Raw genomic sequence first — 23,285 nt, forward strand, 5'->3', positions numbered from 1 at the left:
TTGCTCATGCCCCCCACCCATCCAGCATCCTTCACATCCTGTCTGTATATCTTCAAAAATCTCCATCTGCATTCAGAGGAGGTGAATTATTTTTAAAACAAGCACATAGACTCTTTGAGTTTGCCATCCCGCCTACTGCACAGACTGACCCAGCTCTGAAAAATAAAACAAAAAGCCTGCCACCAGCCCTCCTCTTCCTCCTATATTTCCCTTCTAATATTCACCACCCAACTTCACACAAGAGCTAGACCTTCCACCTCCATTCCTGAGCTGTTTGCCATCTAATACCTACCAGCACTCATTTGCCCACCTTTTCTCAATCCTCTGCTTCCTATAGTTCTTTTGTTGGCCCCACCTGCTGCTGCTGCTGCTAAATCACTTCAGTCATGTCTGACTCTCTGCAACCCCATAGATGGCAGCCCACCAGCCTCCCCCGTCCCTGGGATTCTCCAGGCAAGAACACTGGAGTGGGTTGCCATTTCCTTCTCCAATGCTTGAAAGTGAAGTCGCTCAGTCGTGTCTGACTCTTAGCGACCCCATGGACTGCAGCCTACCAGGCTCCTCCATCCATGGGATTTTCCAGGCAAGAGTACTGGAGTGGGGTGCCATTGCCTTCTCCTTTTGGCCCCAGGAGATTGTATTAATTGTTGTTGTTCAGTCACTACGTCGTGTCCAACTCTGTGACCCCATGAACTGCAGTGCACCAGGCTTCTCTGTCCATCACTATCTCCCTGAGTTTGCTCAAATTCATGTCCATTGAAATCAGTGATGCCATCCAACCATCTCATTCACTGTTACTCCCTTTTCCTCTTGCCTTCAGTCTTTTCCAATATCAGGGTCTTTTCCAATGAGTCGGCTCTTTGCATCAGGTGGCCAAAGTATAGAAGCTTCAGCTTCAGCATCAGTCTTTCCAGTGAATATTCAGGATTGATTTCCTTTAGGTTTGTCTGGTTGGATCTCCTTGCAGTCCAGGGGACTCTGAAGAGTCTTCTCCAACCACAGTTTGAAAATGTCAGTTCTTCGGCACTGTCTTCTTTACGGTCCAACTCTCTCATCCATTCATGAGTATTAGAAAGACTCTAGCTGTATTAATATACATTACCAAATTTTTTTTGCCCTCTCTATGATTCCATTTTTTTAGACCCTTTTCCTCAAATAAATCAACTACTCATCCTCACTTATTATCTCAGTGTAAGTGACATAAAAATACATGAAATCCCTAAACTCTCCATAAGGTTCTCTACCCATAGCATCCACTGCCAGACAAGCCTGCAGTCACTGAGAGACATCTCAGCACAGCTGGTGGAGCAGGGGCTCATGTTATGTCTGAGAGTGGAAAACCATGAATAGTGGATACATTACATTGTAGATGGAAAAATAGATACTTTTCTAGGAAGTTGTATATTATCATACTCTGTACTCTCATACAGAAAAGCAGAAAAACAGGCCTCAAAAGCTTAAAGAAAACATGGGAGAAAACCTTACTTAACATTCTAGAAAATGGAAGGAGACCACCGTTTTCCATTTTCAAGCCAGAGCTCTCATTCTGTTATCTGAGATACACGTGTGTGTGAATATGAGCCAAACCTGAAATGCCCAGGGAGAATGATGTGTGTCGAAGTTTGTGTAATAAAGTGGGTTTGAATCCCAGCTCTGCCTCTTCCTACTTGTGAAGCTTCAGGAAATTACCTCATCTCTCTTTGCTTTGGTTTCCTCATCTATAAAATAGGTATTAGAAGAGCATTTGACCTCAGAGTTATGTGAAAGTGAGCCCATGCATTGTAATGAGTTTAAAATTGTGCCTTGCACAAAATAAGCCTCAATAACTGCTAGCTTGCTACTATTATCACCACCACCACCACCTCTCAGTTCAGTTCAGTCACGACTGAGTGGACTTTGCCACCCCATGGATGGCAGCATGCCAGGCTTCCCTGTCCATCACCAACTCCCAGAGCTTGCTCAAACTCATATCCATTGAGTTGGTGATGCCATCCAACCATCTCATCCTCTGTCATCCCCTTCTCTTCCTGCCTTCAACCTTTCCCAGCATCAGGGTCTTTTCCAATGAGTCAGTTCTTCGCATCAGATGGCCAAAGTATTGGAGTTTCAGCTTCAGCATCAGTCCTTCCCATGAATACTCAGGACTGATTTCCTTTAGGATGGACTGGTTGGATCTCCCTGCTGTCTAAGGGACTCTCCAGAGTCTTCTCCAACACCACAGTTCAAAAGCATCAATTCTTCGGCGCTCAGCTTTCTTTATAGTCCAACTCTCACATACATACATGACTACTTGAAAAACCATAGCTTTGTCTAGACAGACTTGTGTTGGCAAAGTAATGTCTCTGCTTTTTAATATGTTGTCTAAGTTGGTCATAGCTTTTCTTCCAAGGAACAAGCATCTTTTAATTTCACGGATTCAGTCACCATCTGCGGTGATTTTAGAGCCCAAGAAAATAGTCTGTCACTGTTTTCCACTGTTTCCCGATCTACTTGCCATGAAGTGATAGGAGCAGATGTCATGATCTTTGTTTGTTTGAATGTTGGGTTTTAAGCTAGCTTTTTCACTCTCCTCTTTCACTTTCATCAAGAGGCTCTTCTGTTCCTGTTCACTTTCTGCCATAATGGTGGTGTCATCTACATATCTGAGGTTATTGATATTTCTCCCGGCAATCTTGATTCCAGCTTGTGCTTCTTCCAGCCCAGCATTTCTCATGATGTACTCTGCATTTAAGTTAAATAAGCAGGGTGACAATATACAGCCTTGACGTAGTACAGACTAACTATTTTATGGAACATCCCTCCATCTGGGTGTATCGTGAGATTTCCTCGTGGGTAGATTCCGGTTGTGTTTTAGCAAGAACACGACCGCATTCAGGTGTCCCTCTCAGTGCCTCACATTGGGAGGCAGGTCTGTGATATCCATTTGTCCCAATGTCGGTGATGTTGGCTTGGATCATTTAATTAAGATGATGTTTGACATGTGTTTTCTCTTTGAGGTTATTCTTTCCTTTTGTACTTAATAAGTCGCTCTGTAGGCAGAAGCTGTATGCAGCTTGGAAGCTGCATAAATGCCCTGTTTCTTATTAAATTTGCACCCAAAATTCATGGCATGCCTTGGTAATTATCTACCGCCATCATTCTTTTATTAGTTTCTGCTGCTGGAATTTAGCTTGGGGGAAGCCTTATTCGTATCTCCCAGGCTTCCCTGGTGTCTTGGTAGTAAAGAATCCACCTACCAATTCAGGAGATGTGGGTTCAGTCCCTGGGTCGGGAAGATCCCCTAGAGAAGAAGAGGACAAACCACTGCAGTAATCTTGTCTGGGAAATCCCATGGACAGAGGAGCCTGGCAGGTTATAGTCCATGGGGTCACAGAGTCAGATATGAGTTAGCAACTAAACAACTCATATTTCCCAGTTCATTACTCTTAGTGTAGAGCAAACTGGACACTGTGTCAAGTCTGTGCAGTGATGACACAAAAGAAAAAGATCGAGGAGACAACTGAAAAACAGCCTACAAATAGTGTTCCTTAAGAGGAGACCACAGCCAGCTAAAACAGCAGGCAAGAAGAGAAGAAAGCAAAGCTGGGCTTTCAAAGGAAAGACTAGGGACTTCCCTGGCAGTCCAGTGGTTAAGACTCCTCAATTCCATTGCAAGGGGATGGGTTCGATTCCTGGTTGGGGAACTAAGATGCTGCACAGCACAGCCTAAAAATAAATAAATAAAAACTCAAGTGTCTAGCTTAAAAGTGCTCACCTGAATTCTACAAAGTAAATGAAAATTTATATGAACTTAGACACATCCTGGCAAGAATCAGAATTGTAAGGGTTTGATTTTTTTCCCCTTATACGCTTCTATGCAGGGCTTCCTTGGTGGCTCAGATGGTAAAGAATCTGCCTGCAGTGCAGGAGAGCTGAGTTCAATCCCTGGGTTGGGAAGATCCCCTGGGGAAGAAAATGGTAACCCACTCTAGTATTGTTGCCTGGAGAATTCCACGAGCAGAGACTGGAGGAGATAGTTCATGGGGTCACATAGAGTCAGACATGACTGAGCAATTAACACTTTCACTTTCATCTAGGCAGCAGGGCGAAAAGCCAGTATCAAAGGAAGAAAAATAAAGGTAAACGCAGGGTTCTCTTTTGCTGCCTTATTGCCAGCAAGCCATAGATAAGTTTTGATAAGGAAAGTTTTTTAACCCAAGAATTTTGTGCCCAGTCCAATTTGCAAAGTCCTCAGAAATGTGCCACTGTTTCCAAGAAGGATCTGAAGCACATTCTAATTCCCCAAAGCATTTTCTCTCTGCTGCTGCCATCCAGAGATCCTGTATTTATGCTCACCTCTTTTCCAGCCTGCAGCGCACTACTTGCCACCTGCTTGAGAAGTTCTAAATGTATGTGTTAGTACATTAAGACAGACCTTCATCTCCTTGTTTTCTTCCCTGTGCCCCAGTCCACTGTCTTCCATGGAGTTGCTCAAACACACCTGTCTTCCTGTCCACCTGGGAACCACTACACTCTGGGTGCCTTCCGCCCAAACGCCCTTCCCTCTCCTGCCCACACATCTCATTTCTGCTGCTCTCATAAATTCACTCAAGAGTCATTTTTTGAGGACTTCCCTGCTGGTCCAGTGGCTAAGACTCTGCTCTCCCAGTGCAGGGGGCCTGAGTTTGATCCTTGGTCAGATAACTAGATCACACATGCTGCAGTCACAGATCCCACGTGCCACAGCTGAGATCCTGTGCAGTCAAATAAAAATCAAACAGAAGACATTTTCTCATTGAGGCTTTCCCTGGTTGGCCTCTGTAACTTATAACCTACATTTGCCTTGCCTCTTTTTTTTTTTAATACTTATTTTGGCTGTTCCAGGTCTTAGTTGCAGCACACAGGATCTTCAGTCTTCATTGTAGCATGCAAGATCTTTAATTATGGCATGTGGGATCTAGTTCCTTGATCAGGGATTGAACACATTGTCCCCTGCATTGGGAGCACAGTCTTAGTCCCTGGACCACCAGGGAAGTCCCCCTCCTTGCATCTTATCTGCCATCCCTGACTTGATTTTTCTCCTTAGAAAAATTTATCGCTATCTAGTATTTTAGGTACTTATTTTTTTGGATTATTGTCTAGATAGACAAATTCTCTAGTGCATTCACAAGACCTAGAACAGTGAGTGGCACGTCATAGATACAGCATGAATACTTGTTGTGAGTCATGTTTTCTGCCAGGCCAGTTAGTTCAACAAGCAAGCCATGCCATCAAGACCCAGGTTCTTTCCATTTCTGCTGTTGGCCTCCAGCCCTTTGGCTACGCAACTCAGTGCCTGCTGTGTAGACAGTCTTCACAGACAATTACCCAATAAATCAATGTGTGAATTGCCAGGAAAATTCTGTATAGAAGCCATACATGCAAATTTCCTTTCTTTAATAGGATACAATGACAGAATTAGCAAAGAACTTATATTTTTCCTTTTAAGTAGTATTTGTTAGAGAGTGGTGGGTATGTTTACTTAGAATTTTCCCCCTCAATTTTCATTGGTTCCTATTTGCCATTGCTTCTATTATATGTTAATCCACCACTATGAGTATACTGGTACTTTTTTGGGGTTTTTTTTTGGCTGTGCTGTGTGGCTTGTGGGATCCTAGTTCCCTGACCAGGGATCTAACCCATGCCCCCTGCAGTGGAAGCTGGAAATCCTAGCTACTGGACCACCAGGAAAATCCTGGACTGGTACTTTAGGAACAAACCAACTTCCTTTTCCCCTGAAGTTTTGCATTTAAGCATAGTCTCTTGAGAGCAATTTTAAGAGAAAATTCCCTTAAGCAGTTAACAGACAATGGATTGTGGGTAGAGCATATTTTTTAAATATATAAAATCAGTTACAGTTCGTGACCCAGTGCAACTCTGAGGATCTCTGCTGGGCAGCCTGTTGACTGGCCTATGTCTGCTTTGCAGAACTTGGATACCACAATTCAGGCTCCCCTTTGCCTGACCTGAAAAGCCTTATCTTTCTGATCTCTGAAATTCAGATCCGGAAGAAAGGGGGATAGTGAATGAAGCCTAGGACGCAGGAGGCTTTGCAAAGGCCTCAAACCACTGGCTTCCCCAGTGGTTCAGTGGTAAAGAATCTGCTCGCAATGTGGGAGATGCAGGAGATGTGGGTTCGATCCCTGGATCAGGAAGATCCCCTGGAGGAGGAAATGGCAACCCACTCCAGTATTCTTCCTTGGAAAATGACATGGACAAAGGAGCCTGGTGGGCTAAAGTCCATAGGGTCGCAAAAAGTCAGATACGACTGAGCAACTGAACACGCCTGAATGCAAAGCAGTTACTGAGAGAAGCAGCTTTTGAAAAGGTGGCTGGTTCGTCTGTGGTGGAGCATTGGCTTTACTTAGAGCTTGGAAGAAAGTCATGAACAGTAGAAGGGAGGATACATTCTTCCTGGGGATCAGGAGTTGCCAGAACCTTGGCTTGGACCAGCTCTAGAAAGGGGCTTCCCTGGTGGCTCAGCAGTAAAGAATCAGCCTGCCAGTGCAAGAGACACAGGGTCGATCCCTGGGTTGAGAAGATGCCCTGGAGAAGTAAATGGCAACCCACTCCAATATTCTTGCCTGGGAAATCCCATGGACAGAGGAGCCTGGTGGGCTATAGTCCACGAGGTTGCAAAGAGTCGGACACGACTGAGTGACTGAACAACAACCCTAGAAACAGGGAATAGACAAGGAACACCTGAGTTGGGAAAGGGTTGGGTCTGTGTGATGGGACGGAAGGATTCGAGCACAAGGTAGGTCTGAGATGCTCTGCTAGGAAAGCTAGACTTGGCTAGTTTCCTTGCCCAGGGAACACCTGTGTCCTGGCTTGTGTGTGCTCTCTGTATTGTACAGCAGGAACTGTCCGCTGGTTCTCCACATCCCTACACTTAACCTGGCTTCATGCTGCGAACATCATGTGCCTGGAGGACAGCAAAGGAGAGAAATCAGTGGGAAACTTTTCTTGGGATGATAGCCTCCAAGGAGAGCTTTCTCTGAGTCAGCCCTAAAGAAGTGATCTTTTAAAAAATAATTTTGTATGTTATTTATTTCTGGCTGTGCTGGGTTTTCACTGCAACGCGGCCTTTCTCTAGTTGCAGCAAGCGGAGGCTTCTTGCTGTGGAGCATGGGCTGCAGAAAGCAGGCTCAGTTGATTGTGGTGCTAGGGACACGTGGAATCTTCCTGGGCTAGGGATCGAACCATGTCTTCTACACTGGCAGATGGACTCTTTACCATTGAACCACTAGGGGAACCCAAGAGAACAAGTTTGGCTAATCATCTCCAGAGGCTGCATATTCCCAGCCTGATAAGGAAAAGTCTACCTTCCTTTTTTTCTGTGAACTCACCACCTTCCCATCCATTTTCTAGACAATGATGCCACCTAATGGGAACCAGTAATAACTCACAGTGTTTTAAGTGAGGAGACTGCATTTTCCAATATAACTTGTGTTTCCCTGCTTTGTGCTTAACTCTGACACCCATTGAGTGCTGTTTGCCAGCTTCTGATGAAGACAGCACATGGCCAGTCCTACTTTCATAATACCGTTAAGTATTTTAGGATGACTCTGTGCACCTATATTCAGTTATCATATAATACACATTAAACATATTACAGTCTTGTTTGTCAGTTCTATCTAAATAAAGCTGAAATTTTTCATTTAAAAAAGATGGCTATAAATGATGTAAATAACAGATGCACAAGAAATATGTCAAAATGATAACAGGTACTGGGTTATGCTCGTGTGCCTGTGGGCGTGGGGAGTTTGTTGGGTTTATTGTGTGTGTGATTGTGGTTTCTAAATGTTTTATAATATAGCTTGTATTTTTTCCTTAGGAAATTTGCATTCATCATATGTATATTTTTAATAGATAATAAAGTTGGCAAACACAAGAAAAACAAAATCATTTGGACTCTCACCATTCAAATATACTTACTGTTTACATTTTGGTATGCTTCTATTTTTCTTTTCTCTTTTTGGCCGTGGTGTGCAGCTTGCAGAATTATAGTTCCCCAACCAGGGACTGATCTTTTAAGTTCATGGCAGTGAAGTGCCGAGTCCTAACCACTGGACCATCAGGGAATGCCTGCTAGTCTTTTCAATGTTTTTATCATAGAATTTACATGATTTTTTAAAACTATAATTTTTAAATTACACATTCATTCTGTGTATTTCTTTTATCATTTACTATCACTCTTAGTAATAATTCTATTGGTTTTTATAATATAAAAATCGCCCTTTATTGACTTCCCTGGTGGTCCAGTGGCTAAGATCCTGTGCTGCAAATGCAGAGGGCCCCGGGTCTATGCCTGGTCAGGGAACTAGTTCCCATGTGGCTCTAGTAAGAATTTGAATGTCGCAACTGAAGATCATGCATGCCACAGCTAAGACCTAAAACAGCCAAATAAATTTTTTAAAAAGAACCTCCCAAAGCTAAATTATGCCTTGGGAAGGAAAAAAACACCTTTTTAAAAAGTTAACAATAAGTAAATAAAATTAAAATCGCCCTTCAAACAAAGCTGCTTCCATGAAACCTGAATGTTTCATTGATTGCATCAGGATCCTATTAATGGAAATCTGACCTTAAAATAATCTTTTAATACTCTTATTTGTGCAATGTGTTCTTGTACGTGGAGACCTCTTCAAAAGCCAGTAAGGGAACAGGTGAAAACAGGAAGAAGAAAACAATTTTAGAATATACCTGCAACTACATGCAACGCCAAAGGAGCCCACCAAGGGAGGTGATAGGAAGTTGTCCAAGAGGAGGTACCAGCAGCCCAGCCGTGTACCGGCGCCACCTAGTGGTTGTGGTTACGAACGTCTGAAATCTCGGTCTCAGTTCTGCAGGTCTGGGAGCTGGGCTTCTGGGTTCCGGGCCTTGCTCCAGGACTCTGCCTCTCATCTCTGCTTAGCCTACTGAACACAGAGCAAAACTACTGTCAGTGCACGAATACTTAGGAGATGTACGTATCGTAGCTTGCATGATGAGCACCAAAGGGGCACCAACTAAAAGGCAAAAAGGGCTCATGGAATCTACAAAATGAAACATTCAACCAAAAAGACAGAAGTTTAGAATTCTGGCCCCTGCTGCTGCTGCTGCTGCTGTTGCTAAGTCGCTTCAATCGTTTCTGACTCTGTGCGACCCCATAGACGGCAGCCCATCAGGCTACCCCGTCCCTGGGATTCTCCAGGCAAGAACACTGGAGTTGGTTGCCATTTCCTTCTCCTGAGATGCCATCAAATTATCATCCTTTTTACAGATCTCTTTTTTAAAGACATCTCTCTTCCACTTGTAACTCATTTGGTAATAATACCCAAAAAGATGAGTATATGTCCTTTCTCTGACAGATGTTTTGATTGGGCTGTTGCATTGGCAGGTGATGCAAGAGGAGACACCCTGGTTTGTAAAGGGCTGGTGTGAATCCAGTTCTGTGACTTACTAGCTCTGTGACTCAGGCTACATCACTTCATCTTTCCATGCTCTATTTCCTCATTCCTCAAACCAAGATAATCAAAGCTCCTTTAGTAGGTTATAATAAGGACGCTAGCCATTTTTGTAATAACAGTCCTTACTGTTAAGTGAGATTAGGTTAAAACAATTAAAAATTCAGTTTACTGATTCCAGGGCACACAGGTTTCCCCCCTTTTTAACTTTTCTGAAATCATGATGTGTTGGTGACATGCCTGAGTTTTTACTTTCTTTTTTTTTTTTCTTAATTTAGTGTTTGTTTATTTTATTTACTTAGCTGCACCATGTCTCACTTATGGCATGCAGGATCTTTAGTTGTGGTATGTAGGATGTAGTTTCCTGACCAGGGATCGAACCTAGGCCTTCTGCATTGGAACGTGGAATCTTAGCCACTGGACCACCAGGGATGTCCTTGTTTTTGCTTTCTTAACAGTTACATAAAATGTGCTCCTCACATTTGGTGGTGTTTAAAATGAAATGTGATAATTAGGTCAGCAGGGTGTTTGATACGCTCCAGGGAGAACACTTCTAAGTGCCCTTGGTAGTGTCTGTAAATGTAAACCTTGAACATGACAAGTGGTTATATGAGGCCTGGTGGTGACAGTTCTCTCACAGCTCTGTTCCCAGTCTCAGACTTGAACCCATGAGCTACTATTTCTAAGAAGTTTATTTGGCAAGCGTGTGTTGAGCCTTTCAAAATTCACTGAGATTACACAGAGCATGGTTCATAATTCTGCAGTCTGTACCATTTAGCACACAGTATACATGAAGTGAGTGATGGTGGGCTGTTTTGAAAAGGGTATGTAGGAGGCTAGGTGTAATCCCTCCTCTAATTCTATTGATTCTTTTTCTGCTGTATTTGTTGTTCAGTCATGAAGTCTTACCCACCTTTTTGTGACCCCATGGACTGCAACACGCCAGGTTTCCCTGTCCTTCACTATCTCCCTGAGTTTGCTCTAATCCATGTACATTGAGTCGGTGATACCTTCCAACCATCTCATCCTCTGTCATCCCCTTCTCCTCCTGCTCTCAGTCTTTCCCAGCATCAGGGTCTTTTCCAACAAGTTGGCTCTTCATATCAGGTGGCCAAAGTATTGGAGCTTCAGTCCTTCCAATGAATATTCAGGACTCATTTAATTTAGGTGACTGGTTTGATCTCTTTGCAGTCTAAGGAACTCTCAAGAGTCTTCTCAAGCACCACAGTTCGAAAGCATCAATTCTTCAGTGCTTAGCCCTCTTTCAACTCTCATATCCATACATGACTACTGGAAAAACCATAGCTTTGACTAGACGGACCACTGTCAGCAAAGTGATGTCTCTGTTTATTAATACACTTTCTAGGTTTGTCATAGCTTTTCTTCCAACGGGCAAACAGGCTGCTACTTTCTCTTAAGTTCTCTACAAGGGCTGAATGCGATGCTGCATGGAAAATACCTGGCACATATTCAACTCAGTAAATAACCACAGATTTTACGGGCATACCTCATTTTATTGTACTTTACTTTCCTGTGCTTCACAGATACTGCATTTTTTTTTTTTATGAATTAAAGGTTTATCCAGCAAGTCTATCGGCATCATTTTTTCCAACAGCCTTTGCTCGCTTTGTGTCTTTGTCACATTTTGGTAATTCTTGCAATATTTCCAACTTTTTCCTTATTATTATATTTGTTATGGTGGCTTGTGATCAGTCATCTTTGATGTCACTGTAGCAAAAAGATTACAACTCATTAATGGCTCAGTTGATGGCACCTTTTAACAATAAAGTGTTTTTGATTAGAGTATGTATGGGGTTTTTTTGCCTTTTCATACTATTCATGAGGTTCTCAGTATAAAAAGGCAAATATATATACATATATATATAAATAATATATAACAACACAGAATGAAATAGTTGGATGGCATCACCGACTCAATGGACATGAGTTTCAGCAAACTCCGGGAGATGATGAAGGACCGGGAAGCCTGGTGTGCTGCAGTCCATGGGGTTGCAAAGAGTCAGACACGACTGAGGGACTGAGCAACAACAACAAATGTATTTTTCTTAGACATAATGCCATTGCACAGCTAACATTGCACGTGCTCAGATGTGTCCACCTCTGCGACCTAATGGACTGTAGCCTACCAGGCTCCTCTGTCCATGGGATTTCCCAGGCAAGAATACTGGAGTGGGTTGCCATTCCCTCCTCCAGGGGATCTTCCCAACCCAGAGATCAAACTCGCATCTCCTGCACTGCAGGCAGATTCTTTACTGCTGAGCCACCAGGGCTTCCCCATACTTAACACTATAGAATAGTATAAGCGTAACTTTTATATGCACTGGGAAACCAAAATCATTGTGTGTTTCACTTTTCTGTAGCAGTCTGGAAGCAAACCTGCAGTATCTGAGGTCCGTCTGTACTCCATCTCCTTGGCAACTGGCCCTAGTCTTTTTCTCTCTGTCTTTCAGTCTAATAAAGTTCCTGTTGTTCAGCACCCGCACCACATGCATCCGCTGACGCCCCTCATCACCTACAGCAACGACCACTTCTCCCCCGGCTCCCCTCCCACACACCTCTCCCCAGAGATCGATCCAAAGACAGGTGAGTTGACTGCTGCTCAGGCTGGCCCAGGTGACTCAGAAGAGAATTGTCTGAGGAGTCACACGTGCTGACAAAGCAAGTCTTTATTGGGAAGGGGCACCCGCGTGGAGAACAGTGTGATAAGGGAACCCAGGAGGACTGCTCTGCCATGTGGCTCACAGACTCAGGTTTTGTGGTGATGGGGTTAGTTTCTGAGTTATCTTTGGCCAATTGTTCTGACTCAGGGTCCTTCCTGGTGGTGCACACATTGCTCAGCCAAGATGGATGCCAGGTGGGAAGTGGTAGGATACATGGCGTCTCATTTTGACCTTTCCCAAACTCTCCCGGTTGGTGGTGGCTTGTTAGTTCCATGTTCCTTGCCAGGACCTCCTGTCGTAAAATTACTCACACAAATGGTTTCTATGGTACCTGGCCAGGGTGGGCAGTTTTAGTCAGGGTGTTTCCCCTAACAGACTTATAAGTTTAGATACAAGGCAAGAGACGGAGTTGACTTTTTTCTCTACTTGCTCACCCACACTGTTCATCCCAGAGAGAGCCATCGTTTTCATAAAATTCCCATAGAGTTGCTGTGGCTCAGAGCATTTTTGGAGTCCCTCTTTAGACAGCTATTACAAGTTACAGATAATAAAAGAGGATAAATGTGGAACGGATGTCACCGAGTCCAAGCTCAGTCTGGTCACCACATGACAGGCCTGTAATTGGGAGGCAAGGAATAACAACTTTATTCAGAAAGCTGGGTATCCAAGAAGATAGCGGACTAATGTCCTAGAGAACCATCTTATCAGAGTCTGGATGCCAGTTTCTTTTATAGAACAGAGGGGGAGAGGGGGAAGTAGAATAAAAAGGCCATAAGTCTTGCAGAATATCTCCTGGCTTGGCCTGCATCAGGACAGGGATGTGTTGATTTCTTCTTGCAGCCAGTCACAGGTGGGCCAGGTCAGAACAGTCTCCCTGTGAGCTGAACAAAGTCACTTTAGTCTAACTGTCCAACAGAGGGACAAGGTTCCCTGAGACAGGCCATTATGTATGCTTGCAGCTTATATACAGCATCTTTTCAACAATTATAGTAACAAGAGCATGAAGAGCAAAGGTTAAAGTCAAAGAAAAACAGATCCAATGTGGAATCAGCTATTGTTCTTCCCTGTTACACGGAAATCTGAAGTTTATTTTTCCACGAATGAAAAAGCTTTTCCAGCTGATGACTCCGGAGATAATCTTGGGTTTCTCAGTCCAAGATTTCCTGCCTGTGTCTTGGACACCTCCAATATGAGCAGTTGGAAGTTACTGGTGACTGAGGGCAGAAACAGTGAAAGAAAAGGCATTGCAAGCTCCAGAGCATCTGGGAACAAAGGGTAGCCTCCTGTTTGATGGACTTTAAGGTGTAGGGTCAAGGAATTGTCTGACACATTTTTCCTTGGAAGCAGGAATCCCCCGGCCCCCTCATCCATCCGAGCTGTCTCCGTATTACCCACTGTCTCCCGGAGCTGTTGGGCAAATCCCACATCCCCTCAGCTGGCTCGTCCCACAGTAAGGAAACTTACAGCCTTTCTTATCCCTCCTTCCTTACACTGAGCTCTGCCTCCTATACCTCCAGCCTGTCCTTGGGGTCCAAATACAGATGCCCCCTGCCCCAGCCCCAGAGTGGAGCCCTCTCACCAAGCCCAGAACTTCCCCAGGGCATCAGAACAAGTTTCCCAGGCAGCATCTTCCCAATTTCCACTTCCTACTTATTGCCTTTTACTTATCATCCTATCTTCCCAACCCCTTCTCCATCCCTATGAATGTTCCCATTTCAGCCAGTTTCCTGACCGGATTTCCTTACTCCTGGCCCTTATAGGCAAGGACAGCCCATGTACTCCCTTCCTCCCGGTGGCTTCAGGCACCCCTACCCTGCCCTCGCAATGAATGCCTCGATGTCCAGGTGAGTCCTGGGGCTGCGGCTGTGAGCGGGGAAGTGGCAGCGCAGGGAATGGTTGTCTGCTGGCTCCCCTGCCGTTTCTGACCGTTACATGACGCAGCCTTCTCTTGGCAGTAAGCAGAGAGGCAGGTGCTCACCTTTCCTCCCCGCCTCTCTGATTAGTTGTGGGATGGAAACAACAGGCTCTGCTCACTCTTGCCCAATCTCCCTCTCTAAGAGGAGAATTTTAAAGCCCTCACAGTCAGTCCTCCTGCACGTTTCCCTATGGGCTGGGCAGGGCTTGGTGGCACTGAAGCATTTTGAATATGTCAGACTGAAGCCAGAGGCTGGGAGATTAATTGTTCCTGAAATGATGTCAGGAGAAGGGAACTATGAAAGAGGATTTCCATCTCAGGGGCTGACCTACCTGACAATCATACCACCAATGAAAAAAAAAAAAAAAACCCACAGCATAACCTTTCTTTCCTTTCCCCTGTGTACCTGGCCTCCGACCTCCTGCATCTTCTGTTTTTCATCCCACCTGCTTTCAGCACCGAGTATAGGAACACTGTGCGTTTGTAGGGGAAGGGAGGTTGTTGGGTGTTTCCCAAAATGAGTTCTTTTCAAGGTCAGCCAATAGCCTTCTCTTGCTCCAACTCTGCCATGGCAGAGATGTTCATATGCCTCTGCCGTCAAGGCTGGGTTCCACCATGTCCTCTGAGAGTGACAAGCACTTAGCCTGAATCCCTCTGTTGTTTTTGTTTCCCCCTGGTATGCAGCCTGGTTTCCAGTCGGTTCTCCCCTCACATGGTGGCTCCGGCCCATCCTGGTCTGCCCACCTCAGGGATCCCCCACCCCGCCATTGTCTCCCCCATTGTCAAGCAGGAACCAGCGCCCCCTAGCCTGAGCCCAGCCGTGAGCGCGTGAGTAGTGGGCAGCCTGGTGGCGGGTGGCCAGTCTCTGAGTAGCAGTTGCCATTGATTCTTTTCCTGAGGACCTTCAGCTGACGGCTTCTTCAGCCACATCCTCCCCACCTTGCAAACTGTTCCCTTTGACCCCTGGAATTCCCATCCTCTCGGAGACACGATGCATCTTTTCTCGCAGTAAGGGAAGCCCTACAATCAGGACTTTGAAAGAGAAACTGAGAGAGCTTTTAGCTTCCTTCCCTGTCCCCCCATACACTTGAAAATTGCAAGGGGAATTTTCTCAAAGTCACATGGTTGACTTGGGTCAGAGCTGAGTCCAGCACCATGGCCCACACTTTGTCCACTGAAAGTCAAAGTCTCATGGCCAAGGAGACCCGCCCCGGCTCTGTTTCTACCTACAGTGCTCTGCCCCCTCCTCTTTCTCACCTGGGGCCAGCCCATCTCAGCTCCCCCCACCACCTTTGTCAGGGGCACAGCTCCTTTGTCAGGAAGTTGTCCTCTCCTAGAATGTGGCTGGAGGTCAGTCAGAGACTAGGAACTGGGTGCTCAGGTGCTGAAAGCAGCCCTGGGCAACTCTCATTAGCTGCCAAGTGGCTCATCCCCTCCTCCCCAGAGGCAGCCAGCCCTTAGCCTCCTTGGGAGATGACAGCTGACAAATGCTAACCTACAGCCTTGTGCCTTCCCAGGAAATCACCAGTCACAGTGAAGAAAGAGGAAGAAAAGAAGCCCCACGTGAAGAAGCCTCTTAATGCCTTCATGTTATATATGAAGGAGATGAGGGCCAAGGTGGTGGCTGAGTGCACCCTGAAGGAGAGTGCAGCCATCAACCAGATCCTGGGAAGGAAGGTAAGGGCCGCCCCTGTGTTCCAGGCTGTGCAGCTCAGTGTCCCCCATGCTCAACACTCTTTCCTCGCTGGTCCTCTCTCTACAGTGGCACAACCTGTCCCGAGAAGAACAGGCCAAGTACTACGAATTGGCCCGAAAGGAGCGGCAGCTTCACTCACAGCTCTACCCGACCTGGTCAGCCCGGGACAACTACGTACGTGCCCACTCAGACACCAGGGGCAGCCTCCAAGTGAGGATTTGGGGGAGAAGGAAGCTGACTCCAGTGATAGAGGACCCTTAAGGCCAGGGAGAAGTCTGTATTTCTCTAGAAATGAGGAAGACACTTTAATTCTCAGGAGGGCCACAAGGACATGGTTTTGGTGTCCTGAGGACAGAGTTAAATTTGTGCCTGTCCCATTGCAAGTGGGGCATCCATGCATGCTAAGTCACTTCAGTTGTGTCCAACTCTTTGCAACCCTGTGAACTGTAGCCCTCCAGGCTCCTCCGTCTGTGGGATTCTCCAGGCAAGAATACTGGAGTGGGTTGCCATTTCCTCCTCCAGGGGATCTTCGGGACCCGGGGATCAAACCTGTGTTTCTTGTCTCCTTCATTGAAGGGCAGGTTCTTAACCACTAGCGCCACCTGGAAAGCCAACTGGAATTGGAAGTGGACTGAGCCTTTAATTCCATACTTCAGGGTGTGGTGTCAGCTGTGTGCTAGTTCTGATGATCGGTGTCTGTAGCAAAGGGTTCCCAACCTGGGGCTCACAATGCCATGAGCTACTGCCTACATTTCTGATACCTCCCTGGAACTGGACAGGTTTTTTTATTTTATTTTTTTAAAAAATTTTGGTGGGGCTGCATGAACTTTCTCTATTTGAGATATGCAGGGGGCTTCTCTTTAGTTGCAGTGGGAAGGTTTCTCATTGCAGTGGCTTCTCTTGTGGAGCACAGACTCTAGAGTATGCAGGCTCAGGGGTTGTGGCACATGAGCTTAGCTGCCCCACAGCATGTATGATCTTCCCAGACCAGGAATCAAACCCACTGGCAGGTGGATTCTCAACTCCTAAACTGCCAAGGAAGTCCCTGTATGTATGTTCTTACTTGCTCTTTTTGTGCTAAAAGTCTTCATAGCTGAGTTAGTTTTTTTTTCCCCCCTCTTTGGTGCCAACTGAGCCCATACCTTCAACAGTGAAAGCATATAGTCCTAACCCACTGAATTGCCAGGGAATTCCAGCTGCATGAGATTTTCAGTGATACCTGGGATGCCTCAAAAAAGATCAGGAACCTGACACTGTTCTAGAGAGAGAAATAGAAAACTAAGCCTGCAGGGCAGGGAAAGAATGAGACCTTCCAAGAAAGTCAGGACCTATCTGAGCTGAGGGGAGGGAGGTGGCCCCCCAGAAAGGCTCACTGTGTCTCCGCATGAGGCTGCTGCACAGAATGGGACCTGGGCGCCTGGTACAGAAAATATCCTGTCAACCCCACTTCATAACTGAATCCATCAGAAAAGCCGTTATTCTGTCCCTGGTTATTACCTTTTCCTTTGGCTATATCTTTCAGGGTAAGAAAAAGAAGAGGAAGCGAGAAAAGCAGCTGTCCCAGACACAGTCCCAGCAGCAGCAAGTCCAGGAGGCAGATGGTGAGTCTTCAGGAGGGAACTGCGTCTTTACTTTTTCCCACTGTGTCAGCTATGCCTGCCAGCACCCTGTGCGTGGGTCTCTGATGGACACCATGTCAACGCTGTGTTTTAATATTAATAGCTGCCATTTTCAAGGCCTCTGCCTCATGTACACTTGTGCATGCGTGCTAAGTCACTTCCATCATGTCCGACTCTTTGCGACACTATGGATTGCATCCCACCAGGCCTGTCTGTCCATGGGGATTCTCCAGGCAAGAATATTGGAATGGGTTGTCATGCCCTCCACCAGGGGCTCTTCCTGACCCAGGGATTGAACCTGCTGCTCTTATGTCTACATGCATTGGCAGGAGGGTTCTTAACCAGTAGTACCACTTGGGTATACTCAGGTGGGTGTTATTATTACCCCCCTTCTGGAGATGATCAGTTTAGAGGCTCAGAGAAGTGAAAGGACTTTCCTGGTCATGCTGCTTGGTAAATGGAGGGAGGGTTTGGTCCAGCGCTTTGTCACTCGAAAGGTGCTCTTCAATTCAGTTGAGTTTCGTCTTATTGAGGGTTAGGTTCTAAAATCAATGCAGTAAAAGTAAAAACTGAATGTTGTTGAAATGAGCATTGAAATTCCCTTAGGAACCCAGCCCCTTAGAGACTGGCATACCACCTTTCAGTGAATCCAGTAGATTCAGGTTTTCCTTCAATGTTTGGTTGGCCGAATATCAGAAACAATCATTTGCTTGGATTAGGAAGGCCCTTCTGTGCCACAAATATCTTTTTACATCAGAATCTCACCCAGCACAGACTAGCCCCTTCCTTGGCCAGTATTTCAGTCACACCTCCCATCTCACGCTCATTCCAGGACAAGGGTAGAACTAGTTTAGTTCCATCTAAAGGGCTTCGCAGGTGGTAAAGAATCCTTCTGCAATGCAGGAGACCTGGGTTCAATCCCTGGGTAGGGAAGATCCCTGGAGAAGGGAATGGCAACTCACTCCAGTATTCTTGCCTGGAGAATCCCATGGACAGAAGAGCCTGGTGAGCTACAGTCCATAGGGTTGTGAACAGTGAGACGTGACTGAGCAGCTAACACAGACACACACACTAAGTGCTTTTTATCGCCTTTCCTTTCACTTCCTTTCCTAGCTTTCTAGTATCTCTATAATTTATTTATCTCCATAGGAGTACACATAAATTAACTATGTATATGGCACAAAATCTGTTGAATTGGTGCGTGGCAGGCACTGTACTATCTCTAGGAGGATCATAAACCAAAGATTTTAAAGCAAACTGAATGGAGATCCATCCCCCAAATTATAAGATTTAGGCAGGAAGATGATAATTTGCTAGAGAAGGAAATGGCAACCCACTCCATTATTCTTGCGGGGAGAATTCCAGGGACAGAAAAGCCTGACGGGCTACACTCCATAGCGGTGCAAGGAGGCAGACATCACTGAGCACAGCACAGCACGATAATTTGATAAGCTCAGCTATTTTCCCTCCAGGCAGATACTGAACGGGGTCTCTGGCATTTTGGTATTGGCCCTTTTCTGTGCTCTAGGTGTACTGAAAGTCTTAGGCGTCATTTCAGGGCCTCATGTCCCTCCCTTTACGCATGCTTGTTTCCCGGGTCTTATGTACTACTTCTGCCTTTCCCAGCGTTCCTAGCGGCTGACTTTCTTGTTTGTGTCCCCCCACCCCCACCCCCCTAGGTGCTCTGGCCTCCAAAAGCAAGAAGCCATGTGTCCAGTACCTGCCCCCCGAGAAGCCCTGTGACAGCCCAGCTTCCTCCCACGGCAGCATGCTGGACTCCCCAGCTACCCCCTCCGCGGCCTTGGCCTCCCCGGCCGCCCCAGCCGCCACCCACTCGGAGCAAGCCCAGCCCCTCTCCCTCACCACCAAGCCAGAGACCCGGGCCCAGCTGGCTCTCCACTCAGCCGCCTTCCTGTCATCAAAGGCTGCCGCCACCTCTTCTGGCCAGATGGGTAGCCAGCCCCCGCTCCTGTCCCGGCCCCTCCCTTTGGGGTCTGTGCCCACAGCTCTGCTGACGTCCCCCCCATCCTTCCCCGCCACGCTCCACGCCCACCAGGCCCTCCCCGTGCTCCAGGCCCAGCCTCTGTCCTTGGTCACCAAGTCTGCCCACTAAGCTGCCCCCCTTGACCTATGCAGGCTGTCACGTGACTCATCGAGTAGTAAGGATGCAGAAGGAAAAAAAAAAGGAAACTTTATTGGTCAATATTTGACCACTCTGGACTGTTCTGTAAAGTGACTGGTAACAGCAGCACTTTACGGTTTGTAGATGTAACCAGTAGCTGATCTTAAGTCTTTTTTTAAAAAACAAACAAACAAAAATCTTTAAAAAAAAAAAAAAAAAGGAAAACGAGAACTGAAAAGTAGTGTGTTATTCTTCCTGTGTGTGCAGTGGTGGATGGACCTGGGCAGAAGGCACCCCTCTCTCTACCTCCTGGACTCTCTGCCCTCCCTCCTCTTCCCATCCTCTCACACATCCAGCCCCCACCCCCTGCTTCCTGGCTCCCCTCATTCCAGCTTACACGTTGGCCCTTGTTGCCATTTCTAGCCTCTTCGTCGACAACCCGTTCCTTGACATTCCCTTTGACTTAGCCCACGTTTTTCTCCTGTGGGTTCATGCCTTCATCTTCGTCCTCTGCCCAGTGTAAGGCTGTCACCACGTGAGAAACACCTTGGCCTCTTTGTCTCCACCAGCACACTTTTCCCTCAGTGGCCCTAAACCACCCCCACCCCCCAGCCTCCAGCTTTCTGTGGAGGAAGAGGTCCTCTAAAATGGTTCTCCCCTGCATTTAAAGGGACTCAAGGTGCCTGCCACTTCCTCAGCGAAGAAGCCTGTGTTCCATCCCCTTACCAGTCAAGATGTCCCCTCACAGCCCCGGAGTGGCAGACAGGTCTGGCTCCTGTCACCCGGGAATGTGCTAGCACAATCTGCCAAAGCTCTGAGACCCTCCTCCCTCCCCAGTCACCTCACATGCTTCTTCTGTGTGTATTTCTTTTCATTTTTATGGGGTTTTTTTGGAGCAATTTAAACTCCCAGTTGTTTATTTTCACAAAAGAAAATAAAATTGCAGTTGCAAGACTTTGCTGAGTATTTTAGTCCTTTGTTGACTCAAGCCCCTTTCTTCACACCAAAGGCTGTGTAAGATTTTTACAGAATGCAAAAGAGGAATGCCTCTTTTGGAAGGGGATGTAAGTCATGCCTGACAGAACTAGAAAAATCTAATCCCGTTTTCAGCCTCGAATGTGCACAGACCAGTCAGTATAGATAACTGAGATCCAAAGGGATGAATCTTTTTATTTTCATTTGTCTTCTTGTAATTGCCAAGATGGAAGGGGTGTCCTTGGGTTTCTTAGCACGTACCGAGCACTGGAATTCATTTTTGTGGTACAGCTTTACTGAGGTATATAATTCATACAATTCATCAGTGATTTTGTGTTCGAAGTTGTGTATCCATCATCACATTAAAATATTTTCATTACCTCAAAAAGAAACCCCATACTTTTGGGAACTTACCTTCTACTTCCTCCTTCTCACACGACCACCTCCAGCCCTGGACAATCATGAATCTACTTTCTGTCTCTGTGTTTGTCTGTTCTGGATATTTCATGTTTTTTAAACAAGTATTTAGCTAATAATATATTTATTTTTGGCAGAGCTGGGTCTTCGGTACTGTGTGTGGGATAGTCTCTAGTTGTGGTGTGCTAGCCTGTCGGTGCGGTGCCCTCTCTTGCTGTGGAGTATGAGCCCTAGGTGCATGGGCTTCAGCAGCTGTGGCACAGGTGCTCAGGCCCCAGAGTGCAGTCCCAGCAGCTGTGGCACACAGGCTTTAGTTGTTCCATGTCATGTGAAATCTTCCTGGACCAGGGATTGAAATCATGTCCCCTGCACTGGCAGGCGGACTCCCACTCACTGTACCATCAGGGAAGTCCTGTCTGTGTTCTTTTTGATGATAGCCATTATGGCAGGTGTCAGAGGACGTTGTGGTTTTTATTTGCATTTCCCTGATGCATTTTCCTTTTTTTTTTTTTTATTACAGCCATCCTAGTAAATGTGGAGTGGTGTCTCATTGTAACTTTGATTTGCATTTATCTAACTAATGATGGGGAACATCCAGACATTAGTGAGTTATCCCAACACCATTTGTTGAAAGACTATTCTTTCCCCTGTTGAACAGTCAGCACCATGGTTAAAAATCAATTGACCATAAATATATAGGTTTATTTCCATACTCTCAATTCTTCCATTAGCCATATGTCTTTGTGCCTGTGCTACACTGTCCTAATCAATGTTGTAATTAGTTTTAAAATTGGGAAATTAGAGTCCTCTAATTTCATTCTTTTTCAAACCTGTTTTAGCTATTCTGGGTCTCTTGCATTTTTGTATGAATTTTAGGATCAATTTATTAATTTCTGCAGAGAAGCCACCAGGAATTTTAATAGGGATTGTACTGGTAGATCAATTTGGGAAGTACAGCCATTCTAACAATTACAACTTCCAATTCATGAATATGCAATGTCTTTCCATTTATTTAGGGCTTCTTGAGTTTCTTTTAATAATATTTGTAGTTTTCAGAGTATAAGCTATGCATTTCTTCTGATAAATTTATTCCTAAGGGATTTATTCTTTTTGATACTATTGTAGATGGAATTGTTTCTTAGTTTCATTTTTAGATTGTCTGTTGAAAGTGTATAGGAATACTGTTAATTTTAATATATTGATCTCACTTCTTACATCCTTGCTTAACCTGTCCTAATAAATTTTTAGAAAATCCTCAGGATTCTCTTTATGCAAGATCATGTTATCTACAAATAGATATAGTTTTACTTCTTCCTTTCAATCTGGATGCGTCTTATTTTCTTTTCTTGCTGAATTATCTTGGCTACTTCCAATACAAAGTTGAATGAAAGTGGTAAGAACAGTCATGCATGGTTCTTTATCTCAGAGGGAGAGCATCTAGTCTTTTATCATTACCGTTATGTTAGTAGTAAGGTTTTTGTACATGCCCTCTTCAGGTTGAGGAAAGTCCCTTCTTTTCCAAGTTTGTTGAGTATTTTTATATGTAGAAGTGCCAGGAAATTTAAGATTTATTCAAGTTAGGGCCCTATCATTCCTTTAAACCAGTATTGGTGTGAGTAAGAAGTTAGTTCTAAAATCTACCTTCTCTATTCCAGCTAAAAGCACTTCCTGGAGAAAAACCACACACCTGCAGTAGGTGCCACAATAGACGTGTGCCTAACATAAGCTAGGCCTTCAGCACATTTGATCGGTTACTACACTTAGCCTTTGTCAGTTTCCTGTATTAATCCCCTCAACAACTCTTCTCTCCACCATCCTCAGGCCCTCGGGTTAATCCCCACCTTTTCTCTCTCAAAAACTATGTTGCCCCTTAGAATACCAAGAAAATTGAGGCCAGCTAAAATGTTCTATTCTGGGGACTTTCCTGGTAGTCCATTGGTTAAAATTCCAACAAGATTCCAATTCACGGGGCACAGGTTCAATCCCAGTTTGGGAAAATAAGATCCCACAGAGCCAAAAAAGGTAAAAAAAAAAAAAAATTCTATTCTGAACTCCCACATCCCTACCTAAGTATTCACCCACCCTCCAGCCATTCTAACTGCTTTTCCACAGGTCTCAAGGTCGACTCAGGGCAAACTGTCCCCTGAATCCCAGCCATTCCAGCAGTCATCATATCTCTCTGTCTTGTAATCTTGGTCTGTCTAATAAATTATTCCTCTCAGTCAGGTTAAAAACACTCAGTCCTCTTCCATATTAGTTTCACATTCAAACTTCCAGAAAAAGGTACCTTCTACTAATCTTCTATCCACTACATATCCCACTGGAACCAGGTTTCACTCCCTCTGCTGAAATACCTAGTAACTCCTTATCTTACTTCAACTCTGTGCTGTCAATTT

The 23,285-nt window shown here is 45.4% G+C and overlaps 1 protein-coding gene across 3 annotated transcripts in view; it reads left to right on the plus strand.

The window, feature by feature from the left end:
- Nucleotides 1–20,452, plus strand: part of TCF7L1 (transcription factor 7 like 1) — a 192,051-nt gene extending 171,599 nt beyond the window's left edge. For 2 of the 3 annotated variants that reach the window (XM_069583113.1, XM_069583112.1), the window contains 8 exons: nt 11,936–12,068; nt 13,493–13,595; nt 13,906–13,989; nt 14,745–14,888; nt 15,578–15,737; nt 15,823–15,930; nt 17,279–17,357; nt 19,055–20,452. In XM_069583113.1, the coding sequence (XP_069439214.1) occupies nt 11,936–12,068; nt 13,493–13,595; nt 13,906–13,989; nt 14,745–14,888; nt 15,578–15,737; nt 15,823–15,930; nt 17,279–17,357; nt 19,055–19,488 (1,245 nt within the window). In that variant the 3' untranslated portion in view covers nt 19,489–20,452. Of the gene's footprint in view, nt 1–11,935; nt 12,069–13,492; nt 13,596–13,905; nt 13,990–14,744; nt 14,889–15,577; nt 15,738–15,822; nt 15,967–17,278; nt 17,358–19,054 lie in introns of all 3 variants that reach the window. The other variant, XM_069583114.1, reaches the window with a different exon arrangement.
- Nucleotides 20,453–23,285: the final 2,833 nt, after the last annotated feature.

Source organism: Ovis canadensis, chromosome 3 (genome assembly GCF_042477335.2).
Source record: "Ovis canadensis isolate MfBH-ARS-UI-01 breed Bighorn chromosome 3, ARS-UI_OviCan_v2, whole genome shotgun sequence".
Lineage (NCBI taxonomy): Eukaryota > Metazoa > Chordata > Mammalia > Artiodactyla > Bovidae > Ovis > Ovis canadensis.